Source organism: Coregonus clupeaformis, chromosome 20 (genome assembly GCF_020615455.1).
Source record: "Coregonus clupeaformis isolate EN_2021a chromosome 20, ASM2061545v1, whole genome shotgun sequence".
Lineage (NCBI taxonomy): Eukaryota > Metazoa > Chordata > Actinopteri > Salmoniformes > Salmonidae > Coregonus > Coregonus clupeaformis.
Genome location: NC_059211.1, coordinates 15,030,520 through 15,042,871, shown reverse-complemented (window position 1 = coordinate 15,042,871; position 12,352 = coordinate 15,030,520). Strand labels below are relative to the sequence as shown.

At 43.0% G+C, this 12,352-nt stretch overlaps 1 protein-coding gene across 7 annotated transcripts in view; it reads left to right on the top strand.

The window, feature by feature from the left end:
* LOC121533722 (inaD-like protein) overlaps positions 1–12,352 on the top strand; it is a 169,409-nt gene that overhangs the window by 122,273 nt on the left and 34,784 nt on the right. For all 7 annotated transcript variants that reach the window (XM_045205328.1, XM_045205327.1, XM_041839901.2 and 4 more), the window contains one exon: positions 10,640–10,836. In XM_045205328.1, the coding sequence (XP_045061263.1) occupies positions 10,640–10,836 (197 nt within the window). The remainder of the gene's footprint in view (positions 1–10,639; positions 10,837–12,352) is intronic.

Below are 12,352 nucleotides of genomic sequence, written 5' to 3'. Positions count from 1 at the left end.
TGAAATTTTCCAGACTCACAAAAAGCTTATTTCTCTAAAATGTGTGCATAATTTTCTTTACATCCCTGTTAGTGAGCATGTCTCCTTTGCCAAGATAATCCATCCACCTGACAGGTGTGGCATATCAAGAAACTCATTAAACAGCATGATCATTACACAGGTGCACCTTGTGCTGGGGACAATAAAAGGCCACTCTAAAATGTGTAGTTTTGTCACAACACAATGCCACAGATGTCTCAAGTTTTGAGGGAGCATGCAATTCTCCACCAGAGCAGTTACCAGATATTTTAATGTTAATTTCTCTACCATAAGCCGCCTCCAACGTTGTTTTAGAGAATTTGGCAGTATGTCCAACCGGCCTCACAACCACAGACCACGTGTAACCATGCCAGCCAAGGACCTCCACATCCAGCTTCTTTACCTGCGGGATCGTCTGAGAACAGCCACCCGGACAGCTGATGAAACTGTGAGTTTGCACAACCAAAGCATTTCTGCACAAACCGTCTCAGAGAAGCTCATAGTTCGGCGTCATAACTGACTTCAGTGGGCAGATGCTCACCTTCAAAGGCCACTGGCACAATGGAGAAGTGAGCTCTTCACGGATGAATCCCGGCTTCAACTGTACCAGGCACATGTCAGACTGTGTGTATGGCGTCGTGTGGGCGAGTGGTTTGCTGATGTCAACGTTGTGAACAGAGTGCCCCATGGTGGAGGTGGGATTATGGTATGGGCAGGCATAATCTACGGACAACATACACAATTGCATTTTATCGATGGCTATTTGTATTCACAGAGATACCGTGACGAGATCCTGAGGCCCATTGTCGTGCCATTCATCTGCCGCCATCACCTCGTGTTTCAGCATGATAATGCACGGCCCAATGTCGCAAGGATCTGTACACAATTCTTGGAAGCTGAAAATGTCCCAGTTATTCCATGGCCTGCATACTCACCAGACATGTCACCCATTGAGCATGTTTGGGATGCTCTCGATCGACGTGTACGACAGCGTGTTCCAGTTCCCGCCAATATCCAGCAACTAAGCACAGCCATTGAAGAGGAGTGGGACAACATTCTACAGGCCACAATCAACAGCCTGATCAACTCTATGCGAAGGAGATGTCTCGCTGCATGAGGCAAATGGTGGTCACACCAGATACTGACTGTTTTTCTGATCCACGCCACTACCTTTTTTTTAAGGTCTGTGACCAAGAGATGCATATCTGTGTTCCCAGTCATGTGAAATCCATAGATTAGGGCCTAAATTGACTGATTTCCTTATTTACATTTACATTTTACATTTAAGTCATTTAGCAGACGCTCTTATCCAGAGCGACTTACAGGAGCAATTAGGGTTAAGTGCCTTGCTCAAGGGCACATTTACGTCATTTAGCAGACGCTCTAGTCCAGAGCGACTCACAAATTGATGCATTCACCCTATAGCCAGTGGGATAACCACTTTACAAATTTTTTTTTGGGGGGGGGTTAAAGGATTACTTTATCCTATCCCAGGTATTCCTTAAAGAGGTGGGGTTTCAAATGTCTCCGGAAGGTGGTGAGTGACTCCGCTGTGGGGGGGTAGAAGGACTGTAAGTCAGTCAAATCTTTATTATTGCCTGTTGTGTTTATGTTTTTGTTCAGTGTAGATAAAAAGGGGATGTCCGCTCACTGTTCTGCTGCTGCCAAACTTGATCTGTTAATACAACTTTGGTGATTTTAAGATTTATTTCAAAGAGCCAAACCCTTTATTGTTAGTCTTGACAACTTGGTGAATGCATTGGGTATGACAAAAAAAAACATCCTTCGTTTGGAGGGTATGCGTCGTTTTTAATGAAATGAAACTAAAGGGGGAAAAAACATTAGTTTGTTCTAAATACGAGGTTTACAGCCATAAAAAAACATATATTGTAGGGGTGTGAACGTTAAAACGTTTAAATGAAATTGTGATCCTTAACATTAACAAAAATTCCAATGTTTTTTGCACCCACAAAATTAAAATCGCAGTGTGTTAATCACAAAACATATAATTTTCTGTGTTTCTGTGTTATAATTTAAATAAAAGCTGAGAGGAAGAGGCGAGATTTAGGCTACTTTGGTGAATTTGCGAGGCATGCAAGACAGATTACCAAGACATATGCGCACCACGTTTTTTCAACCTGAATTTGTCCAATATAAACTTTTGTTTGGACAAATGATTACACCCCTCTTCTTTCGCTTCACTAATGATGCGAGTGTGTTCAGTCTTTGGTCTGTTGCGTGTAGAATATCCTAGCCTATTCATTGATGATAAGCCCTGCTTTACTGAAGTTGCGTGACATTGCAAACCAAGAAATTGCAAGATACAGCATTCCATTACACATTCCAGTATGAACAAAAAAATGTATGCACTCACTAACTGTAAGTCACTCTGGATAAGAGCGTCTGCTAAATGACTAAAATGTAAACATTTAAAATTACGAGATACAGCTTTTGATTTTCGATAGATAGGCCTAGTGCATGGTTCTGACTCTGTCTGTCTGGTGGCCGACCTTGCTATGCCCCGCCCCTCTCTCTCCGTCCCTCGATAGCTCACTATGAAAGATGCAAGTGTTTGTGTTCTCTGAAGTACGGCAACTAATCAGCCTCCTCCGTTCCAAAAATGCAGAATCTCAGGAATTTTTACACTCAGAAATGGGTGTCGACGTGCAAAGAGTCGAGGAATCAATTATTTGGAGTCGACTCTCCACCACTACGTCATCATTGTTAAAAGTTTGATAAATGGCAGAAAAGGCAAGCAACAGAAGGGAAGTCCTCTATGGCAATACTTTGAGAAGTTAAATGAGAAGGAAATGCAAACACTGCGAGGTGGAATTGAGGTACAGTAATGGTAGTACAGGTGCAATGCCTTCAGAAAGGGACGCACCGTGACACCCAAACCATTGCTGGCAGCTGCATTGTGAATTCACCTGGAATTTTATAAATGTCTCTTTGGAAAACCATATAAATATATGGCCGTTGAGACATTTTTTCAATTAGTCACATTCCTAATCTCTTGTTCCATGTGCATATGGGCACTGTGTGTCACGGCTGGATAGGCTGCGCTTCCGCTGTCAAAATCCATGCCATAACCAACCGCTTTACAGATAAAACCAGTTTTCGGTTGGTCTTCAATATCCCCACCAGTGCATACTGAAATTGGCACTTTGCCGCACGTTTCTAAGGACACACCTCAGATATTGCCACCCCTCCCACCTCAGTGCAAGCTAGCTCATATAAAATGGGTAAATTACCAATCCTGGCGCTAGGGTTTGAAAATAGAAGATCCCCGGCTTTAACAGGTCGAAATTGCAAACAAGCGTGCGTTTGACAAATGCACTGGTTTATCACCAGACTTTAACACTGTCACGGTCCTTTATCCTTTAAGTTATAAACACTGTTGGTAATCTATCTGTCAGCCCAACCAACCATCTCTTCACTTTGTCACTTTTTTGTTTTCTTTAATCCCTTTTTAGTTACGCCACAAATAGCACCCTATTCCCTATATAGTGCACTACTTTTGACCAGAAATGGAGAGTAGGCTGCCATTTGAGATGCTGACCTTTTCTGGTTTGGCTACATTTCTTTGGGCCTCCCTCCTCATTCGTTAATCCTCTCCTCCAATAGAGATTATCTCACCTCAATTTGTGGAGTAAATGATAGAGAATGGAAATAATCCCTAGTGTGTATGAGACTATTAGCTGTGTGTGTGTGTGTTTGTTCGGTGTGTGTTCAGTGTGGGTTTGTGTGTTCAGTATGTGTGTCTATTTGGGATCAGGCCAATCATGACTGGATTATTCCTGTCTCCTTCCGCCCACCTTGTCTCAGGTGGCCACCCCCCTCCTACCCACATTTTAGTGCCAGATGCAGGTTGTGCGCACACACACACACACACACACACACACTCATATACACACCCACACACACACCCACCAATGCATACAGACATTCTCTCTCTCTCTCTCTCTCTCTCTCTCTCTCATGTGCACATACATCCTCTCACCTCACACATATATACACTACCGTTCAAAAGTTTGGGGTCACTTAGAAATGTCCTTGTTTTCGAAAGAAAAGCAAATGTTTTGTCCATTAAAATAACATAAAATTGATCAGAAATACAGTGTAGACATTGTTAATGTTGATTTTTTTTAAATAAAATATCTACATAGGCGTACAGAGGCCCATTATCAGCAACCATCAGTCCTGTGTTCCAATGGCATGTTGTGTTTGCTAATCCAAGTTTATCATTTTAAAAGGCTAATTGATCATTAGAAAACCCTTTTGCAATTATATTAGCACAGCTGAAAACTGTTGTGCTGATTAAAGAAGCAATAAAACTGCCCTTCTTGAGACTAGGTTGAGTATCTGGAGCATCAGCAATTGTGGGTTCGATTACAGGCTCAAAATGGCCAGAAACAAATAACTTTCTTCTGAAACTCGTCAGTCTATTCTAAACTCGAAGGCTATTCCATGCGAGAAATTGCGAAGAAACTGAAGATCTCGTACAAGCCTGTGTACTACTCCCTTCACAGAACAGCACAAACTGGCTCTAACCAGAATAGAAAGAGTAGTGGGAGGCCCCGGTGCACAACTGAGCAAGAGGACAAATGCATTAGTGTCTAGTTTGAGAAACAGACGCCTCACAGGTCCTCAACTGGCAGCTTCATTTAAATAGTACCCGCAAAACACCAGTCTCAACGTCAACAGTGAAGAGGCGACTCCAGGATGCTGACATTCTAGGCAGAGTTGCAAAGAAAATGCCATATCTCAGACTGGCTAATAAAAATAAAAGATGAAGATGGGCAAAAGAACACAGACACTGGACAGAGGAAGATTGGAAAAAGTGTTATGGACAGACGAATCAAAGTTTGAGGTGTTCGGATCACAAAGAAGAACATTTGTGAGACGCAGACCAAATGAAAATATGCTGGAGGAGTGCTTGATGCCATCTGTCAAGCATGGTGGAGGCAATGTGATGGTCTGGGGGTGCTTTGGTGGTGGTAAAGTGGGAGATTTGTACAGGGTAAAAGGGATCTTGAAGAAGGAAGGCTATCACTCCATTTTGCAATGCCATGCCATACCCTGTGGACGGTGCTTGATTGGAGCCAATTTCCTCCTACAACAGTACAATGACCCAAAGCACAGCTCCAAACTATGCAATAACTATTTAGGGAAGAAACAGTCAGCTGGTATTCTGTCTATAATGGAGTGGCCAGCACAGTCACCGGATCTCAACCCTATTGAGCTGTTGTGGGAGCAGCTTGACCATATGGTACATAAGAAGTGCCCATCAAGCCAATCCAACTTGTGGGAGGTGCTTCAGGAAGCATGGGGTGAAATCTCTTCAGAGACCTCAACAAATTGACAACTAAAATGCCAAAGGTCTGCAAGGCTGTAATTGCTGCAAATGGAGTCTTTGACGAAAGCAAAGTTTGACGTACACAATTATTATTTCAATTAAAAAGCATTATTTCTAACCTTGTCAATGACTACATGTCCTATGCATTTTGCTATATTTCCTATTCAAACTCATTTCATGTATGTTTTCATGGAAAACAAGGAAATGTCTAAGTGGACCCCAAACTTTTGAATGGTAGTGTATATACACACACACACACATAGCGACACAGTGGTCCCTGCGAGAAGCAGAGAGCTCTAATTAAAATAGCAGCAGCTGTCCTGCCTCCCACCCTGCTGGGTGGAGTTGACTGTTACACTAGCACTCCTTAACTCTCTCTCTGTGTGTGTGTGTTTGTGTCTCTCTCTCTCTGTGTGTGTCTCTCTCTCTGTGTGTGTCTCTCTCTCTGTGTGTGTGTCTCTCTCTGTGTGTGTGTCTCTCTCTCTCTGTGTGTGTGTCTCTCTCTGTGTGTGTGTCTCTCTCTCTCTGTGTGTGTGTCTCTCTCTCTGTGTGTGTGTGTGTCTGTGTGTGTGTGTCTCTCTCTGTGTGTGTCTGTCTGTCTCTGTGTGTGTGCATGTGACTGAAGGTCGCGAAGAGGGAAGAGTTCACGATTGGTATTCTTATCAAAACCCCCAAGTCTATTAAAACTATCATAAATTAACTCTAAATACATAATTAACATAATTGGATTCTAGGCATGCTTCATACTCAGACTGTTAACAAAGCATTTTAACACTAAAATAACTTGCAGGCCTTTTACCTTTTTGCTCCCTGTGGCAATGTGTTTTCTACTCCAATACAGATTTTGGTCCCCAAAATCAAATGGCTGACTGCGATGAAAGCCTCTACTGTCAACATGACTCCAATATCAAATGGTTAGCGAAAGATACAGAAAAAACAAAATTAAAACCCTGTGCACAGCAGTGTCTAGACCCAGGTGCTGGTTTTGGCAGGAACAACTAGTATATAGGGAATAGTGTGCCATTTGGAATGTACCCATGGTACGTGTTGGAGATGCACAGATTCTTCACAATAAACAGATCTTCACAATGCCTAGAGAGAACAATTATTTCACCTATCAATGTGCTGTAATAATTCTTATTCTGTGCAGAATGTTTCTTGAACATACACAGACAGATGAGCCCAAATACCCCCAACGGCGCTAATATATTTGTAATCATTTATTTCCCTCAACCTCCTTTTGCCATTGAAATGCTCAGTCTGATTGTGTGGGCATATTGATAGAAATGTTTATATATTTACATACACAGCCCTGATTGGCGGATAGGATCGTCTAGACTAGAGCCTACCCCGCTTACCCCTTCAAAGTAGGAGGATACATATGCAAATAAAAGGTGACTGGTCATTGGTCAGAATAATCAGATCAGATTGTGATGTCATGATCTGGGCCAAAAACTCCATCCCACCTGAACAGGCTAAAATTCCAAGATCTTTTTTCAACCAGGTCTTACACAAAAAGGCATTATCATAATTTTCACAATTTCAGAGTGTTATTTTGACCTCATAGTGTGGAAATATCTTTCTTTTTTTTACTGGAAAATCACTTTTTTGACTGCACTGTCCCTTTAACATTTTGTGGTTTGTGATGAATAGACTCATAGTGTATTGAAACTCAATTGATAAACTAAGTTGTCCATAATTCTGAGGATCTCTCAATGGAAGTCTGTGTTTCACGCTGGAATAGGGCTGTGCGATATTGCCAAAAATCATATCACACTATTTTTCACAAGCTACGTTTGCTCCAAGACATTTAGCTAGCTAGCTGGCTAGCTAGCCAACTAGCAATTAGCATTAGCGGCTAACATTATTTATTTTACCCCCAACTTGCTAAGAAAAGACAAACTAGCTGTTTTCAGATAGCAAGATACACAAACTAATAGTGTGATTATAGAACATTTGTGGATTTATATTAAGAAGCAAAGTGGAAAGCAGCATCATTGTCACCATCTGCAGCATTGCATCTGCTCTGCAGCATTGACAATGCAGACTGTGACTCGTGGTAGTGCAAAAACGTATCTCCTTGAGTGACAGGAGGCGGGGCTTGGTGTGTATGGAGGGAGAGAGACGACTCAATTAGAAAACGGATAAAACTATAAAAACGGACATTACACACAGCGGAGTGGCGTAACATATTTAACAAACCAAACATTAAAATACCGTTATACAAGATAAAGTATAAACCCAAACCGATCCGTGCATCAATACTGGTATATAGTAGAATACGGCATATCGCCCAGCCCTATGATGGTAGTGCAGCACCTCTCTCTCCCTCCCTCGCTCTCTGACTGAGTCTTAAACACAGTTACTATACCACAGCTAAGTGTCGAACTAATGGGGACTAGCCTCTGTCAGACACTTTTCCACTCCTTCTCTCCACAAGTTCATTTACAGGTCCTCTTAGCCAGCAGCCTCACTAAGGGCCTATTCAATCAAACATGGTCATGCCACTCAATTCCCCTTTTTCCTGTCACCTACACACGCATGCATGCACACACACACACACTCTCTCTTTCGCCCTAGCCTTTTAGGGGCCTTAAGGGAAATATAGTTGGGCGTAGAGAAAATGTTGCAGTTTTAAAGTTTGGTGCAATTCAACACATTTGCTATGGTCGGAAAGAAGATTTGACAATTTTCTAACTAATTTCATGCAGTTCTACTCATTTTGCCATGGGGTGGAGAGAAAAATGTGCAGTTTTTAATATATCTGAGAGAGTGACTAACAAAATCAAGGGGGCCCGCTGTAATTTGCATGATTATTTGCAGTTTTAAAGCTAATTTCCTCCAATTCTACACATTTTGCCGTAGGGTCAATTGGATGAAGTTATGGATTTGTATTTTCCTCAGCCCAAGTGTTGTCACTAAAACCACTGATACAGCAATAACTGTTTTAAACCAATCCTAATAAAACGTTCTAGCAATGTTTCTGAGGTTGTGGTTTGGACCAGATCCCTGCACTTCACACCTCTATTTTCATATCCTCATTTTCTCTCTAGCCGCGTCTCTATCTTGCTACCTCTCTTGAGACATTTCTCTGCCTCTCCTGTCCTATCTTCCCTTTATCAACCCATCCAATTTCTCCTATCTCTTCCTTTATTTCCCCCCTTAGTTTCTCTCCTTTCTCCCTCTCAACCCATCCACCCACCCTCTCTTTTCCTCTCTTTCGCTTCCTACTTTTCTCAATTTCTCAACCCATCCAGTTGCTACCTCTAAGGTCACTCTCTTCCTCTTTTCCCTTGTTCCCCCCCCTCCACGCTCATGGAGTGATTCTCTCCCCCTCCTTTTTATCGGTTGGAATTTATGGACCTCTTTTGGGCTTTTAATGACTCTTCTCACGGCGTGACGGGAATGAAAATCTCTCTCCCTCCCAGGATCTCTTTCTTCCCCTCTTGCTCTCTCTCTCCTTCCTCCTTCCCTCTCTCTTTCGCTCTTTCCATGTCTCTCTCCGCCTTAAAAAATAAATAGAAAATAAAAACATTGAGGGCCGCCTCTGAAAGGTCATGGATACCATCCCTCCCGCTTGTTCTCTCTACCTCCTCTCTCTTTTCTCTCCCTCTCCTGCCCCCTTCATGTTTACTGTGTGACAGCTGCAGGGTTTTAATCAAAACAGGAGTGAAACACTACGCTGGGCTGGGCAGAAATAAACAGAAAGAGGGAGGAGAGGAAGGGGGGATATTTAAGCGTGCATCATGTCATAGGGCCTGACGGCATTATGCAAGGTGAAGAGTTTTGTGAGCAGGGTCATAAAACCCAGCCATCCATCAAAACGTTGGAATAATGTTGGCTTGTTATTGTTGGGAGGGCTAAATACCATTGTGGTTTGGGAAGCATCCATCCCATTTGTCTCAGCCAAATAATGACCTGTGTGTACCTGTTTGTTGAATGGACGATTGGGTGATTTGATAAATGATGTGAGTTGGACGGCGGAATCGGTGTGCTATGAAGTTGGCTCTGGAGTGGGTGGCTTTTTCAAGGTGTGGCAGCAGGACCAAATTCCCTTCTCTCTTCCCTACTCTCACACACACAACATAGGTGCACAGGGTGTGTGTATCAAGTAATCATTTACGATGATTGCAGTTACATGTATTTTAGTGTATGTGTGAGAGAGTAGATGTTTGGCTTGGCGTGTGCTTTTTCATAAAAAAATGCCTCTCGAAATGTTTGAAATTGAATGAAATGCTGAGCATGAGAAGTAACCACCTCTTTCTCTGTGGTTGCTTCTTTTTAAAGCGGTAATCAGAAGTAGAAACAATAACAAAGCAGCCTCCCCGCCCCTGGTACGGTGAAAAGCTGAGGGACGGGGCTGGAGAAATGTAACCACTCTAAAATTAATAGACAGAGATATGGATGCAAGTGAACTAAGCTCATGAGGCATTTATAAGTTAGATTCTTAAAGTATCAATGGATACATATAATTAATTTATAAATCCAAAAATGGATGTAGCAACTGCTTATTGCCCCTTTAAAGGTGTTGCAGCAGGACCAAGTTTCCATTGAAGATGTTTTCTCTGCCCTCTTTCTACCCACACACGTACACAGGGCTGTTTGATAAGAAAGCAGAAGATTTGATTAGTTTCCATGACAGCCACTGGATTTTTCCCAGACCTCAACACACATGAATAGATGGAATGCAATGGTAGCCTGCTCCCTGTTTGTGCTATAATGTCAACTCCGTGCCATTCCAAACCTGACATGTTTGGCATGAGATGGAGTAACATGATGACACAAACAGACTGGGACCCAGGCTAATGCAATGGTACATCCAGAGCGAGTTTTAAATACTGCAACAATAGGGATTATTGCATTGCATGCAATTACTTTTCAGTCTAAGCGATAGAGAGAAACTAGCGGAACTAGCTAGCATTATAAAACTGGAAAGCAAAGCTTAGACTTTAGCTAGAGAGCAGAGATGAACATGTTCCTCTGTTTATTGGAGGCAGCCCGTGCCTTCTCAGACAGTTGGGAGATATGGTAATTATAATAATTGCACTCATGTATAATGGAACAGGCCAGGGTATTCCTGGCGCGCCGCCTACGGATGTGTGTCAAGAATTCAGTCAGGACAATTGCCTTTTAAGACCTTTTCTAGTGTAAGTCTAGATAAATGGTTTGCTGGTGTGATCTTTACCCTAAAACTTTCTACAACACTGAAACACAGCATTAGAAATGACCACCTGTCTCTCTTCCTCTGCCCTCTCTCTCCCTCAGAGCGGATCAGGCTGCGCTATGGGGAGCTGTGCGGGGAGCTGCTGTGTGTGGAGCTGGACAAAGAGCGCCAGGGCCTGGGCCTGAGTCTGGCAGGCAACCGCGACCGCTCCTGCCTCAGCATATTCGTGGTGGGCATCAGTCCCGGGGGCCCCGCCGCCAAAAACGGAAGCATCCGTGTTGGGGACGAGCTGCTGGAGGTGAGGGGGGCCACACACACACACACACACCAGTGCGAACTCACACATGCCTATTCTCTCACACACATTCACACACGTGTGTGAAAAGACAGTCACGCACAGATGAGCCAATTGCAGGGGTTGATTAGGTGGACAAGGTAGTGTAAGCGGCCATGTTGGATAGTCTGCCCTTGTCCTTTCCCTCTCTTCCTTCCCTCTTTCTCTCTCCCATCCCCTGCGCATGCATTATTTCTTTTGTGTACGTCACAGCCCTTTCTTTCTCTCCCTCGCTCTCTCGCCTCCCACCCTCTCTCCCTCCCACTTCCTTCCTTCCCTGTAATAGTCTAATCCTGTTGAGCCCTTGAGGGAGGAAATGAAATGGCTCCATCACTGTCACTGTTGATGCTGAGGCCAGTGCTCCTCTCAGGCCACAGAATCCATCACAACAAAACACAATGGTGTATGTGCGTGTGCGAATAGGCTGTGTGCGTTTTTGCCTCAAAGAAATGACAGGGCAAAAGCTGCCCAAGTGGTTAACGCAAAAAAAATTGCCTCTATACTTTCTTATACTGTATCTGTTTCTCCACTTTTCAGTTTGTCTTATTTTCTCGCTCTTTCGTCTCTCTTCCTTTCTGTCTTTCTGGGAAGATTCCGAAAGCATTTGCTCTTGTTGCCTCAATTAATGAAAATAACTTTGAAAGTCTCCTTTTTGAGTGTGGACCTACTACTAATTAATCTAAGCAGGGAATAGCCATGCAAAATAGATGTGATTCATTCTTATGGTTTGATTAGAGTCGTTGCTGGGTTTGAGCTCTGGGACTGGCAGAGTAAGCGTCTAATGAATGCAATGAATTATAAATGTGTCAGTTTGGAGCTGTAGTGTTTGTCGGTTTCTAAACGCTTGTCTTAGATGATCTTCCACAAACATTGATACTAACATGGAAGAGCCTGAATTGGAGCTGACGTGTTGTCAGCTTACCTTAGTCTGTTATTTTGACCTCTTCCTTTTCTTTCTTCATTCCATCATATCACTTTCTCCTCCCTCCATCAGCCCTCTGTTTTTTTTCTCTCCATTCTTCCCACCCTCTCTGTCATGCTAGCGCTGCTCATTACAACAATGTCACTGCCACCATAAAAAATTTATGTGGCCTGCCACAAGTAGCGGCAGCGGAGGGAGGGAGACCCGACCCACTGCAACACACAGGCATATGCACACACACACACACACACACACACACACAGACACACACAAGCAGTCTCAGGCTGATGCGCACACACACACAGTGCCTTCGGAAACAATTCAGACTTTCTCCACATTTTGTTACGTTACAGCCTTATTCTAAAATTGATTAAATAAATATAAATCCTCAGCAATCTACACACAATACCCTTAATGACAAAGCGAAAACAGGTTGTTAGACATTTTTGCAAATTTATTACAAATAAAAAACAGAGATACCTTATTTTTCATAATTATTCAGACCCTTTGCTATGAGACTCGAAGTTGAGCTCAGGTGCATCCTGTTTCCATTGATCA